The 13,995-nt window shown below is 72.3% G+C and overlaps 2 protein-coding genes across 2 annotated transcripts in view; one reads left to right on the top strand and one right to left on the bottom strand.

Annotated features, from left to right (window-relative positions):
• SLC4A2 (solute carrier family 4 member 2) overlaps positions 1 to 4,107 on the top strand; it is a 17,930-nt gene extending 13,823 nt beyond the window's left edge. The window contains exons 15-20 of the mRNA XM_084260728.1: positions 264 to 353; positions 679 to 845; positions 1,494 to 1,747; positions 2,351 to 2,520; positions 3,064 to 3,237; positions 3,459 to 4,107. Coding sequence (XP_084116854.1) covers positions 264 to 353; positions 679 to 845; positions 1,494 to 1,747; positions 2,351 to 2,520; positions 3,064 to 3,237; positions 3,459 to 3,539 — 936 coding nt within the window. The 3' untranslated portion in view covers positions 3,540 to 4,107. The remainder of the gene's footprint in view (positions 1 to 263; positions 354 to 678; positions 846 to 1,493; positions 1,748 to 2,350; positions 2,521 to 3,063; positions 3,238 to 3,458) is intronic.
• A 345-nt stretch (positions 4,108 to 4,452) lies between these two features.
• FASTK (Fas activated serine/threonine kinase) lies at positions 4,453 to 13,799 on the bottom strand. Its single transcript, XM_084260119.1, has 10 exons — positions 13,672 to 13,799; positions 12,506 to 13,097; positions 10,164 to 10,634; positions 9,275 to 9,423; positions 8,973 to 9,189; positions 8,663 to 8,822; positions 8,071 to 8,162; positions 7,206 to 7,851; positions 6,977 to 7,091; positions 4,453 to 4,630 (listed from the first exon to the last, which is right to left on the bottom strand). Exons 2-10 carry the CDS (start codon positions 13,050 to 13,052, stop codon positions 4,544 to 4,546), a joined length of 2,484 nt encoding a protein of 827 aa, XP_084116245.1. The 5' UTR covers positions 13,053 to 13,097; positions 13,672 to 13,799; the 3' UTR covers positions 4,453 to 4,543.
• Between the last annotated feature and the right edge of the window lie 196 nt (positions 13,800 to 13,995).

Raw genomic sequence — 13,995 nt, 5'->3', positions numbered from 1 at the left:
GGGCTGAGGGCACTAGGGTCGGGCTGAAGGGGCTGGGGCTGGGCTGAAGGGGCTGGGGTCTGGCTGAGGGGCTGGGGCCGGGCTGAGGGGCTGGGGCCAGGCTGAGGGGGGCTGGGATCGGGCTGAGGGGGCTGGGGTCAGGTGGAGGGGGCTGGGGCTGGGCTGAGGGGGCTGGGGTCGGGCTGAAGGGGCTGGGGCTGGGCTGAGGGGGCTGGGGTCGGGCTGAGGGGGCTGGGGTCGGGCTGACGCTGCTTTTCCCCCAGATCCGGCGGCTCATCGGTGACTTTGGGGTGCCCATCGCCATCCTGGTGATGGTGCTGGTGGACTACAGCATCCAGGACACCTTCACGCAGGTCAGTGCTACCTGCCCGCCCCAGCAGCACCGCGCCCCCTCCCCACAGGGCCCTGGCACTGCCCACCTGCCCCGGCAGCACCCACACCCCCTCCCCACATTGCCCTGGCACAGCCCCAGCTCCCCGTGTCAGCGGCACCGTCCGTCCCCACCACGGCCGCCTCTGGCTCCCGGCACCTCACCTTCCCCCCCTTTGCCAGAGCCCTTCCAGCCCATCTGCGGTGGGTCTTGGCCCCACAGCCCCCCTGCTCTGCGGGAGCGGGGTGCCAGGGGTGCGTGGGGGGCAGTCCCAGTGCCCCCCCAGCGCCTCTGTCCCGTCCCTGCAGAAGCTGACTGTCCCCAACGGGTTCTCGGTGACGGCGCCGGACAAGCGGGGCTGGGTGATCAACCCCCTGGGCGAGAAGAGCGACTTCCCGGTCTGGATGATGGTGGCCAGCGGCCTCCCCGCCATCCTCGTCTTCATCCTCATCTTCATGGAGACGCAGATCACCACGTGAGCGCGGCGGGGCCGGGCTGGGGGCCCGGCAGGGCCGTGGGGGGCAGGGGATGCCGAAAGGAGCCGTGCCGAGCTGCGCCGCGCCAAGTCACCCCGTGCTGTGCTGTGCCAGGCTGTGCCATACCGTGTGGTGCTACCCCATGCCGTGCCGTGCCACCCTGCGCCGCGTTGTGTCACCCTGCGCCATGCTGTGCCACCCTGCACTGTGCTGTGCCGTGCTGTGCCACCCGTGCTGTGCTGTGCCGTGCTGTGCCACCCGTGCTGTGCTGGGCTGTGCCACCCCACACCGTGATGAGTTGCACCGTGCCATGCCGTGCCACCCTGCACTGTGCTGTGCCATGCTGTGCCACCCGTGCTGTGCTGTGCCATGCCGTGCCACCCTGCACTGTGCTGTGCCATGCTGTGCCGTGCCATGCTGAGCTACACCGCGTTACCCTGTGCTGCACTGTGCCACCCTGTGCCATACCGTGCCCGGCCATGCCCCGCTGTGCCATGCACTGCTGCGCCATGCCGTGCAGTGCTGTGCCGAGCTGCGCCGCGCTGCGTTCACCCCGTGCTGTGCCACCCCGTGCTGTGCCACCCCGCGCCGTGCCGAGCTTTGCCGCGCCGCGCCGAGCGCTGCTGACCAGCTGCCCTTGTGCCCAGGCTGATCATCAGCAAGAAGGAGCGGATGCTGCAGAAGGGCTCCGGCTTCCACCTCGACCTGCTGCTCATCGTGGCCATGGGCGGCTTCTTCGCGCTCTTCGGGCTGCCCTGGCTGGCGGCGGCCACCGTGCGCTCGGTGACACACGCCAACGCCCTCACCGTCATGAGCAAGGCCGTGGCGCCCGGGGACAAGCCCAAGATCCAGGAGGTGAAGGAGCAGCGGGTCACCGGGCTGCTGGTGGCCGTGCTCGTCGGTAGGTCCAGCCCTGCCCGCCGCGGACCCCGCGCCCCCCCCCAATCCCCTGCTTGGTCTGGGGGGGGCTGGGCAGCCCTGGGGTGCTGTGGATGGGGCTGGGGGGGCTGTAGGGGGCTGGGCAGCCCTGGGGTGCTGTGGATGGGGATGGGGGGGCTGTAGGGGGCTGGGCAGCCCTGGGGTGCTGTGGATGGGGGTGGGGGGGCTGTAGGGGGCTGGGCAGCCCTGGGGTGCTGTGGATGGGGGGGGGGGGGGGCTGTAGGGGGCTGGGCAGCCCTGGGGTGCTGTGGATGGGGGTGGGGGGGCTGTAGGGGGCTGGGCAGCCCTGGGGTGCTGTGGATGGGGGGGGGGGGGGCTGTAGGGGGCTGGGCAGCCCTGGGGTGCTGTGGAGCGGGGTGGAGGGGTCCTGGGCTTGCTGGGAGCTGGGGTGCCCCAAGTCCCATCCAGCCTGTCCCTGGTGATGCAGGATCCTCCCCAGGCGGGGCAGGGGGTGGCTGGGGCGGGGGGTGGCCAGGCTGGGAGGAGGGGGCTGGGGGGCGAGTCCTGCCCAGCCAGGGCTCTGCCGGCCCCTCCCCGGGCGCCGCGCTGACCCCGCTCTGGCCAGGCCTGTCCATCGTCATCGGGGCGCTGCTGCAGAAGATCCCCCTGGCCGTGCTCTTCGGGATCTTCCTCTACATGGGCGTCACCTCCCTCAACGGCATCCAGTTCTACGAGCGCCTGCAGCTGCTGCTGATGCCCCCCAAGCACCACCCCGACGTGCCCTACGTCAAAAAGGTTGGGGGGGGGGGTCCTCACGGGGGTCTCGGGGGTCCAGACCCTGGTGCAGGGCAGCCCTGGCGCTGGGGTTGATGGGGTGTCTGTGGCACAGGCTCTGCCAAAGCCTTTTGGGGGGCTGGGGTGGTTCCTGAGGGGCAGCCAGACCCCACAGGGCTGGGGGGGGGAGGGGTCCTGGTGCTGGTTGGGGGGGGGGGGGGTCAGGCTGTCGCTGTGGGGGGCCGGGGGTCCTGGTGCTGGTTGGGGGGGGGGGGTCAGGCTGTCGCTGTGGGGGGCCGGGGATCCTGGGGGTGGTTGGGGGGGGGGGTGTGTCAGGCTGTCGCTGTGGGGGGGCCGGGGGTCCTGGTGCTGGTTGGGGGGGGGTGTGTCAGGCTGTCGCTGTGGGGGGCCGGGGATCCTGGTGCTGGTTGGGGGGGGGGTGTGTCAGGCTGTCGCTGTGGGGGGGCCGGGGGTCCTGGTGCTGGTTGGGGGGGGGGGGGGTCAGGCTGTCGCTGTGGGGGGCCGGGGGTCCGCCAGGCACCCAGAGCCGCCCCCCCCCCGCAGGTCCGCACGCTGCGCATGCACCTCTTCACCGGGCTGCAGCTGGGCTGCCTGGCCGTGCTCTGGGCCGTCATGTCCACCGTGGCCTCCCTGGCCTTCCCCTTCATCCTCATCCTCACCGTGCCGCTCCGCATGTGCCTGCTCAGCCGCATCTTCACCGAGCGCGAGATGAAGTGTGTAAGTGCTCTGCAGCCCCGGGCGCGGGGGGCCTTGGGGGCCGGGAGAGGCTGGGGGGGTTCTGTGGGGGCTGGGAGGGCACTGGGGGGGTCCGCGGGGGCTGGGTGAGGTTGAGGGGGATCCATAGGGGCTGGGAGGGCGCTGGGGGGTCCGTGGGGGCCGGGAGAGGCTGGGGGGGCTCGGGGACCCCCCGTGCTGCCCCTCAGCCGCCTGTCCCGCAGCTGGACGCGGACGAGGCCGAGCCCATCCTGGACGAGCGGGAAGGGGTGGACGAGTACAACGAGATGCCGATGCCGGTGTGAGCCCGGGCAGCCCCCGGGGCGGGCGCGGCCGGGACCCCCGGGCTGCTGCCCCCCGCCATGGGGACCAGCCCCCCGCCATGGCGACGAGACCCCCCCGTGATGGGGACGAGACCCCCCCGTGATGGGGACCAGCACCCCCCGTGATGGGGAGGAGCCCTGCGCTGGGGTCCAGCCCCCCCCGTGATGGGGACCAGCCCCCCTGTGCTCCCCGTGCCTTTGAGGGGGGGGACACACCTGCCAAAGAGACGCCGGCCCGTGGCATCGCCCCGCCGGAGACCCCCCACTCCTCCCACGCGGGGCCGGGGGCTGTGCCCGGCCTTGGGGTCCCCTCCGGCGTGGCGAGGGGTGCAGCCCCCCGCCCCGTGCCCCCCCGCAGCCCCCGGCCCTGGGCTCCCCCCGACAATCAGGCGTTTCCCAAGTCCCACCGGGTTTTATTTAATTTAACGGCAATAACCCCCCGGCAGCGAGTGGGGCTGAGCCCGGGGGGCCCCCCAGACCCCCCCTCCCGCCCGCGCCCCCCCCCGCGGGGGGCCGGGGGTCCAATAAAGAGGACGGACTTTGCACACTTTTCACCGGTTTTATTGGAAAGTGACCCCCGCCCCCCGCACCCCCCAACCCTGCCCCGGGAGCAGCCCCCTGCCCAACCCGCTCCCCACCCTGCCCGGGCTCCGCCGCACCCCCCCCCCCCTCAAAACCCAGGGTCCCCCCAGACCCTGGGGTCCCCGCAGGCGGGGGGGGGGGCAGTCCCAGCCCTCCCTCCCAGCAGCGGTGTTGGGGCACAGCGACACCCCCTCCCCACACACACCCCCCGCAGCCGGGGCTGGGTGCCAGCCAGGCGCCCCCCCCCCCAGCAGCGCGGACCCCAACCCTCCCCACACCCCCCCCCCAGCACCGAGCCGCTCCCCATCCCCACTAACAGCAATAAATACCTGGCGCCTCCCAGCCCCCTCCGAGGAGCAGGTGCCCCCCCGCTCCGCCCCCGCTCCGCCCCCCGCCCCCGGCCCTCAGAAGCGCAGCTCCCTCAGCTTCTGCCGCAGGTAGTGCTTGGCCTCCTCGATGCCACTCACCTTCTCCAGCTCCGTGTAGGGCAGCTGCAAGGGGGGGACAGAGCCTCAGCGCACCCCCGGGCACCCCCTCCGGCCAGGGATGGCTGGGGGGCACCCAGCCCCTTCCCAAGGGGAGGCTGGATGAGCCCCAGCCCCACATCCCGCTGAGCAGGGGGCTGCTGGGGGGTCCCAAGTCCCTGGTGCCCCCCCTCCCCACATGGCCGCACTGCGGGGCCACCACTTTTGGCCCCCCCCGAGCCCCCCCAACTGCCATGGAGGGAGGAAGAGCGAAACCCAGACACCCCCCAGCACGGGGTGGGGACCGGGGCTGCGGCGAGGGGGACGAGGGGAAGGGGCTCATCCCTGGGGAGGCGGCCGGGGGCTCCGCCGTGTGCCGCAGGGGTCCGGCTGCACCCCCGAGCAGGGGCCAGCGCCGAGGAGCAGCCGTGGGAGGGGTGGGGGGTCAGGGCAGGGCCCTTCCCCAGGGACACGGGGTCCCGGAGGCCCCACTGTGGCTCAGGGGACAGGAGGTACCTGGGCAGGGCCCAGCGACCCCCCCATGCCCCCCCTGTGGCCCCACGGCCCTGGCAGCCCCCGGGAGATGTTGGTGCTGCCCGGGGCAGGTAAGAAACCACCCCTGGACCTCGTTCAGGACCCCACAGCCACGCTCCAGCACCCCAGGAACAGCAGCAGGAACGCTACAGGCACAACGGCCCGGCCCAGGGCGAGGGTCCCGCTGCAGCCCCCAGGGTGCCCAGGACACCGTGTCCCCCCCAGCTGTGCCCCAGCTCCCACCAGCGTGTCTCAGCCCAGGGGGAAGTGGCTCCTTGAGCAGCAGGACTGACAGAACTCAGTGCAGGGATAGGGTGGGTGGCCCAGGGACACCACGCTGGGGAAGGAGAGGGGCTGCTGTGGGTCCTGGACCACCACGGGTGAGCAGACAAACCCCACGGGACTCTGGCCAGGTGCTGCCACCGGCACCAAAGGAACCCCAGAGGAACCCCAAAGAGACCCCATCCTCCCAGGGCAGGACCCGGGGGAGGATCCAGAGCGGGACCCCCGGGAGGATCACATCCTCACCAGGAGCAGCCGAGGGAGAAGGGAAGGGGCTGAGAGCCGGCACAGCCGGGCAGCTCAGCACCGCGGGCAGCTCAGCGCCGTGTCAGAGCTCAGCACCGCGGGCAGCTCAGCGCCGGGCCGGGCTCCGCGGGCAGCCCGGTGCTGCTCCAGCAGACGTACACGATGCGACAGCCGAGGCGGGAGGGCTGCAAGTGGAGCGTGAGGAGCCAGGGGCCGGCGCAGAGCGGCAGCGCCCGGGGCAGCGCTGGGGCCAGGAGGCGCTGGCATCCTCCGTGGTGACCCGGGAGTGGCTGGCACAGGGGACAGGGGCGGCTGGCACACGGGTGCTGCCCCTCAGAAGGACTGAAAGGGGCCGGAGAAGCAGCCGTGAGCTGGAAGACCCGTCCCTGAGACATCCCAAACCCAGGCAGACACGGTGCCGAGCGGCACTGGACGGGGCTGGGGCAGAGGCTCCACCACCCCCAAATGTGGTTGCTGAAGAGGAAGAAATAACCTCCAAGGGGAAAAGCAAGAGCCCCACAGAGCCAGGACGTGGCTCCTGCACTGCCCGGGGCCTCAGTCTCCTGAGCACAGGACGTCACCAGTGTGGTGCGAGAGGCTCAGTGCCGCCGGCACGCCGCGGCGTGAGAGGCGTTCAGGAGGTGTGGGACTGCTGGGCTCCCAGATCCAGGGAGCCCTGACGTGGAGCAGTGATGGGGATGGAGCCGCCTCTCCCAGTCTCTGCCCCACACACACTCTGGGAGCCGTGGAGCTCGGCACGGCGCCGGAGGCTTTGGGAGGAACCTGAGGGCAGCGCAGCCCCAGGGGCTCCTCAGCCACAGGGCTGGAGCCGGAGGCTGGGGGTGGGCAGGAGAGCAGCTCAACTGGGCCCCAGACTGCTCTGCCACGGCAGAGGGAACAGGCGTCCCCACCCCACCCCCAGGGCTGAGCCAGCTTCCCCTTCTCCCCCCACCTGCTGTGGGACGGGTCTCGCTCTGGGGAGGGAAACCCTGAGGGGCAGGGGCTGGGCAGGGAGCTCTCCCTGGGCAGGGGGCCTCTCCCCTGGGTGCCCTGCTCTCCTCTGGGTGCCAGGGCTGGTCTCGCCCCCCTGGAGAAGCTCTTGGGGGGTGTGGGGGCCATGGGGGAGGGCGGAAAGGAGCGGTGAGGATGAGTCAGTGCTTCCTCTCTGAAGCAGAAGTAGAAGGGACGGCGCCCGGGGTGGTGTCACCGCGGGGACGCCAGCGTCACGCCGCAGCCCCCCAGCACAGCTCCCCAGTACAGCCCCCCAGCACAGCTCCCCAGTACAGCCCCCCAGCGCAGCCCCCTGCTTACCTGGACCAGGCAGTAGCCCAGCAGCCGCAGGTGCCGGTCCCTCATGGCTCGGGAGCCCACCAGGATGTCCGAGTTCTGGCAGTAGTGCCACTTGTCATTGACCGACAGCACCACCCTGCCGGGACAGAGCAGGACGGTCACCCCGGCAGCGGCAGGGAGGGGTGGCACCCCCAAACCGTGCCCGGCGCCCACCCCACGGCAGGGGTGGGGGTCCCGGGGGGCTGCGTACCTCTGGATCTCTTCGGCGCCCGGCGGCCCGTCGCCCGGTCCTCGCTTGGGGCTGGGCCGGCACGGGGAGGGCGGAGGGCAGGGGTCTTCGCCGGCCGGGGGGCTCCTCTCCTCCTCTTCCTCCGGGGCCTGCTCCCCCGGGAAGCGGCTGCGCTCGTGCGCGGGGCAGCCGGCTGCCTCCTCCTCCTCCTCCTCCTCCTCCAGGATCTTGCCGATGGGGAACTGGAAGAGGGTGGCGGTGGAGCTGCCCCTGGGCGAGCAGTCGGGGGTGCCGGCCGGCTGCGCCGAGAGGCACTCGGAGGGGCTGCTCAGCGTGGAGCTGCTCAGCGTGGAGCTGCCCTGGCTCTCCAGGGAAGACTCCTTGCTCAGCCCGCAGTAGTAGTCCGAGGGGGGCTGGTAGCAGGGGCCCCCCGGGGCAGGGCACAGCGTGGGCAGGAACCGCCCGGCCAGGCTGTTCTCCCGGGGGCCGGGGGGGCTGCTGGGCGTCTCCGGAGCGAAGGGGGCAAAGTCCTGCAAGTCCGAGGTGAGGGCCAGGACGCTGGAGCGCAGGGAGAGGGTGGCGGGGGCGGCGCTGGGGGCCTTGGACGCCGCGGGGACGCGGGACAGAGGCAGCACGGTGCCCGCGCGGTTAATCCACAGCAGGAAGTCTGTGGGGAGAGGACGGGGGTCAGCACCGGCACCCCAGCCCGGCCAGGGGACCCCAGCCCGTGGCGGAAGCCCCTGCTCCGACCCCCAGCTGAGGAGGGGCTCGGGGAGCTTCATCCCAAAGCGTCTCAGGGCGAGCGGTGACATCGCAGCCAAACCCAGTTCTGCCCCGTTAACCTCCCGCCCCGGGCAGCCCCCCAGCCCCCTCCCCAGCTGGCTACCTGTGCAGTACCCGGGGGGCAGCACCTCGTCCTGCCGGTAGCACTCCTCTCCCACCAGCTGCCGCAGCGCCTCGGCCACCAGCCCCTTGTAACTGAGGGGAGAGAGAAGAGTCGGAGGACGTGGCAGGAGGGACCCCGGCCCGGCCCGCTCCCCCCAGCCCCTCCGTGCCGAGGCAGGAAGCCCCCCGGGCGCAGGGAATGCCGGGGGCTGCGCTGCTCTGGGCGGGGGGCACGTCAGCCCATGCTGTGGCATGGCCAGTCCTGCCACGGCTCCTCCAGCCCAAGGGCCACTGGCCACCTGGCGAAGCGGCTGAGCCACGGCTGCCGAGGGACTCGACACGCAGCCGAGGGACGCGGAGCAGCGGGGGGCTCGTACGGCGGCAGGGGGCAAGTATGGCAGCGGGGGGCTCGTAAGGCGATGCCCAGCCAACAGTGGGGCTCGATGAGCTGAAGGGCCTTTTCCAACCCAAAGGATCCCGTGTTTCCACACCCCTCCCATGCAGGCAAAAACGCTGCTGGGCCAGGACCCTGCCAGGGGCAGGCCACGGACCCTCCCCACCTCCCGTCCCCCCCAGCTCCCGTCCCCGCTGACCTGTACTTCCTGTTGGCCTCGTCGGCCGTCAGCGCGTGCTCGAACATGAGGACGCGGTAGCGCGGGTCGAGGCGCGGGCCGCTGTACTCGCGGAACTCCAGCTCCACCGCCGCGTCCAGCAGCGAGAGGTAGCGGCGCACGATCAGCGCGTAGGGGCTGCCTGGGGGCAGAGGGCGGCTGCCTGGGTGCCGGGCAGGAGACCCTCCCGGCCTGGAGACCCTCCCGGCACAGCCCGGGGGGCTCCGCTCTGCCCGACACTCTCATCACCCACCCCCACCCGGCCCCCAGCCCCGGCAGAGGCCCCACGTACTCATCACGTTGGTGATGAAGGCCGGGGAGAAGACTTGGTGCAGGACGCTCTGGGGGAAGTGGCTCAGCTGGAACATGGACATGAGGATGTTGACGGTGGCCAGGGGCGAGCTGCCCGCCTTCTGCTCCAGGATGGCCTCCAGCTTGGGGAAGAGCTCGCTGTGGTTGGACGGGCGGTAGTTCATGCGGCTGAAGGGGAACACCAGCTTCTGGATCACCTGTGGGGAGGAGAGGTCAGGCCTGGGGCGGGATAAGGCCCCACTTTGGGGGGGACACGAGGGTTGCCCCAGCCCCAGCACACACCTTGCTGTCCAGCTGCTCCCCTCGCTTCAGGAGGAAGTTGGCGATGGTGTCGAGCAGCCGCGGCTCACGCAGCCGGTGCCGCGCCACGTACTTGGCGATGAGGGCCATGGTGTAGGGGGTGAGGTTCTCCGCCTTCCTGGGCAGCCACTCTGCAGGGAAACCACAGTGGGGTCTGCTGGGGGCCTGGCTCTGCCTGAACCGCGGCTCTCCAGGAGCCAGACCCATCCTGCCGGACCCCAGGCGGTTTCCAGACACCGTGAGTCGGGGGGCTGAGCCAGATCCTCCATGGGGGCAGCCAGGATGGGACCCCCAAGGAAACCACCCTTGGGAACAGGAGGCTCTGGGGCTGCCATGAACCTGGGTGTTCAGGAACAGCAGGCCCCAGGGCAAATGGAGCCCAGTGCCCCCCACACCAGGCCCAGCTGGGAGCCCAATGCCCCCCACCCCAGGCCCCCAATCCCGGGCCCAGCTGGAAGCCCAATACCCCCCACACCAGGCCCCCCACACCGGGCCCGGCAGGGAGCCCAGCACCCCCCACACCAGGCCCAGCTGGGAGCCCAATGCCCCCCACCCCACGCCTGTCTGGGAGCCCAGCACCCCCCACACCAGGCCCAGCTGGGAGCCCAATGCCCCCCACCCCAGGCCCTGCTGAGAGCCCAGTGCCCCCCACACCAGTCCCAGTTGGGAGCCCAATGCCCGCACCCCAGGCCCCCAACCCCGAGCCCAGCTGGAAGCCCAATGCCCCCACCCCAGGCCCTGCTGAGAGCCCAGTGCCCCCCACACCAGTCCCAGTTGGGAGCCCAATGCCCCCCACCCCAGGCCCCCAACCCCGGGCCCAGCTGGAAGCCCAATGCCCCCACCCCAGGCCCTGCTGGGATCCCGCCCTCACCTGCCATGCTGCGGATGAAGCGCTCCTGCCTGTTCTCGTAGAAGAGCTGGGAGCTGAAGATGGCCTCCAGGGCCTTGTTGTTGGCCTCCTGGGCGCACAGGGCCAGCATCTCGTCCAAGAGGGCCAGCTCGTGCTCCCGCATGGCGCTCACCTGCCCCAGCGTGTGCCGGACCAGCCGCAGGATCTTGCGGTTGTTGATGAGCTGCTGGTCGGAGGCCGGGAGCCCCTGCAGCGCCTGCGCCCGCAGCCGGTAGTAGGAGAGCAGCAGGAAGAGGGTCTGGGGGTGCCGTTCCTTCTCCAGGTGCCGCTCCAGGCTGCTGAGGCAGGACTCGACCAGGGGGTGCGGGCTGGAGGGGTGCAGCCGCATCACGCTGCTGAACACCATGGACACGTCCTTCTGGTTGAAGCGGCCCAGGCGGCTGCGCGACTCCTCCTCCAGCACCCGCACCAGCGCCGACTCCCCGGGCAGCCCTGCAAGGGGACAGGGTTTAGGAGGGGTGCCCGGACCCCAACCTGCACCAGTGGCAACTGCCTGGGCAGCCCTGTGATGGGGAAGGGGTTAGGAGGGGTGCCTGGACCCCAACCTGCACCAATGGCAACTGCCCGGGCAGCCCTGCGAGGGGACAGGGGTTAGGAGGGGTGCCTGGACCCCAGCCCACACCAGCAGTGACTCCCTGGGCAGCCCTGTGAGGGGAGAGGGGTTAGGAGGGGTGCCCAGACTACAACCTGCACCAGTGGCAACTGCCTGGGCATCCCTGTGAGGGGAAGGGGTTAGGAGGGGTGCCTGGACCCCAGCCCGCACCAGCAGCAGGGAAGGGGTTAGGGGTGCCCAGACCCCAGCTCACACCTTCACCTGGCACTGCCAGGCACCAGGCTGTGGCCAAAGGACGCCGGCTCTGCCGCGCTGGTGCCGAGGGAGGGAGGGAGGGAAGGAGACCAGTTCGGTGAGGCCCAACCAGTTCAGCAGTGCACCTGCACCACTGGGAGCGGTCACGAGGAGCCTCGGAGCATCCCCAGCCCGCCCACCATGGCAGAAGCCCCTCAGCTCATCCATGGAAGCTCCGTCTCTCCCTTACCCTCAGCCTTCCCCCGTCACTACGGCGCCTCGAGAAGGACTTGCAGCCCCACAGGTGATGGTCACAGAGCAACGGGGCTCAGTGCTCCCCAGAACCAACCCCTCCTGCCCAGAGCCCATCCCCTCGTGCCCAGAGCCCATCCCCCTCTCTGTGTCCCCAACTCAGCCCCCGGGACAATCCTGTCCCTCCGGTGCGGGACGCGGGGCCGAGGGGCCGGGCAGGGAGGCAGAGGCCGTCCCCACGTGCCAGGAGGGGTATCTGGGGACCCCCGTGGCTCACGGCGCTGGAGGGGCCCGGGCAGCACGCCCACCGCTCCCCCCGTGACACCAGCCCAACTGGCACTGGGGCTCTGGAGCCGCTGAGGCAGCGTGGGGCCCGTCCCAGGTGGGCAGCGCAGGACTGGCCCCAGCAGCTGCTCTGTCCCTCCTCAGGGCCCCCCACACGGTGGGCTCGTGCCCCCGTTAGTGAGTGGTGAGCGGGGCAGGGTGACTGGTGGGGCACAAAGCGGGGTCACGGCCAGGGTGGGCTGGGGGCAGCCCCGAGCTCGGGGCCAACAGCACGAGAGGGAGGGGGCAGCACAGAAACAGCCCCCAGCCCCTCAGTGGGGTCCAGTTACTGCACCCCTGGGACTGGCAGCTCCGTGTGGGGCTGGGCCGAGGCCTCAGGGGGGACGAGCAGGGGGCACAGAGCAGCACTGGGCTGGCAGGACTACCGGCGGGACCACTGGCGTGGGGAGGGCAGGCACCTCACAGGTGGGGAGCCTGTGGGACCCCTGGCAAAGGGGGCCCCTCCCAGGACACAGCCACGTGCTGGGTGCTCCCTCCAGCCGAGCCCCCTGAGCACTCAGTCCCCAGGGCCCCTCCTGCCTCCATCGAGGAGCTGCCACCCCAGAAACCCACAGAGGAGCCCAGACACCGGCTCCTGTTCCAGTACACCCTTCCTCCTCCCACAGCCTGGCCCAGCCAGCCCCTCTTTCGCCCCAAACACCATCCCAGGCCCCCCTGCCCACCTCCCCGCCCTGCTCCCCACCACTCACCCAGCGCCGTGTGGCTTCACCTGCCCTCAGGGTCCATGTGCTGGGTGCTCCCTCCAGCCCCCCAGCACTCAGTCCCCAGGTCCCCTCCTGCCTCCACTGAGGAGCTGCCACCCCAGAAACTCTTGGGGGAGCCCAGACACCGGTTCCCGTTCCCCCTCCCATGGCCCGGCCAGCCCCCCTTTCACCCCAACCACCATCCCAGCCCCCCCGCCCCGCTCCCCACCACTCACCCAGCGCGGCAGCAGCGTACAGGCAGTTGACGATGCTGAAGTTGTCGAACTTGGCGCAGCCGCTGACGATGGCCTGGCAGAGCGTCTGGAACTCGGGCTGCTCCAGCACCTGGGCTGGCCCGCGGCTCTCCCCGTTCAGCGCCGCCTGGCCCTGGGGCTGCTGCTGCAGGAGCTGGCCCAGCTTGTGCAGGGCGATGGGGTAGTGGCTGGCAGACACCTTGCCGGGGTTCTGCGTGACCCAGCGCAGCACCTCGCCCACGCTGCGGGAGCGCTCGATCAGCCGCTTCATGGTGAAGAAGGTGTCGTAGCTCATCTTCTCGTGGATGAAGCTCCAGCTCTTCCTCTTGCCGGGGCCTCGCGCGGCGGGCGGGAAGGGGTGCAGCAGCCCATGGCCGTAGGGGTCCAGGGGCAGCAGCACCGCGCGCTGCCGGGCTCTGCCCGCGCAGTAGCAGGCGGGATACATCCCGGCCCCGCGCCGCTCACCGGCAGCCGGGCCCCGCAGGACCTCCCGGGTCAGAGCGCGGAGCCATGGCAGCAGGCGCAGCATGGCGAGGGCTGGCCGGCTCGGGGGGCTGCGGAGAACCGGGAGACCCTGGGGACGAGAGCGGGGATGGGGGGGGCGGCCGGAGCCGGGAGGGAGCCCCGCAGACACGGCCTGGCCACGGGACGCGGCCAGCCCCCCGGCACCGGCACCGGGACCCCCGCCCCGCCCCTCCCGCCGTGCCCAGCCCCCCGCGCCGGCCCTTCCCGGTACAGGGACTCGGGCCGCGCCGGGCCTGTCCTCCCCCGGTACCAGGATGCCCGGGCCGCCCCTCCCGCCGTGCCGAGCCCCCCGGGCCGCCCCTCCCTCCCTCCCGGGTACCAGGACCCTCAGCCCGCTCCTCCTCCCACACCGGGACCCCCGTACCGCCCATTCACCAGGAGCGGGACCCCCGAACCGCCCTTCCCCGGGACCGGGACCCCCGGGCCGCCCCTCCCCCGGGACCGGGACCCCCGAACCGCCCCTCCCCCTGGACCGGGACCCCCGGGCCGCGCCAGGCCCCGGCCGCCGGCCCCCCCCATCCGCGCCCCCCCCACCCCCGGGGCCGCACCATCCCACCCCCGCCCGCCCGCCCAGGCGCCCCCGCGCCCCGTCCCCGCCCCGTCCCGCCCGGCCCGGCCCGTACATGGCGCTCCCGGCCGCGCTGGGGACCCGCCGCCGCCCCGGCCGCTCAGCACCGCCCGGACCCCGAGTCCGCCATCTTCCCGTCGGCCCCCGGGAGGCCGCGGCCCCGCCCCCCCTCCCGCTCGCGCGGCCCACACTTCCGGGGGCGGGGCGGGGCGATCGGCTGCCCGAGGGGCGGGGCCGGCCCCGGCGGCGCAGGCGCGGTGGGGCGCTGCGGCACGCGCGGCCCCGGCAGGCTCCGCCCCGCCCTCCAGCCCCTCCCTCCCCGCAAGCCCCGCCCCCTCCCCGCAAGCCCCCCCCCCTCCCCCCAGCCCCGCCCCCTCCC

This window comes from Gallinula chloropus (assembly GCF_964237585.1).
Source record: "Gallinula chloropus genome assembly, chromosome: 2".
Taxonomy (NCBI): domain Eukaryota; kingdom Metazoa; phylum Chordata; class Aves; order Gruiformes; family Rallidae; genus Gallinula; species Gallinula chloropus.
This window is presented reverse-complemented; position numbering and strand designations above follow the sequence as displayed.

Excerpts from the sequence above, each read along its gene's own strand:
- FASTK (XM_084260119.1), bottom strand. The coding sequence starts at position 13,052 with ATGCTGCGCCTGCTGCCATGGCTCCGCGCTCTGACCCGGGAGGTCCTG. Across the intron at positions 9,424-10,163 it reads CTTCATCCGCAGCATGGCAG|AGTGGCTGCCCAGGAAGGCG; the intron begins GTGAGGGCGGGA and ends GTTTCCCTGCAG. Across the intron at positions 4,631-6,976 it reads TGGGCTACTGCCTGGTCCAG|CTGCCCTACACGGAGCTGGA; the intron begins GTAAGCAGGGGG and ends CCCCCCTTGCAG.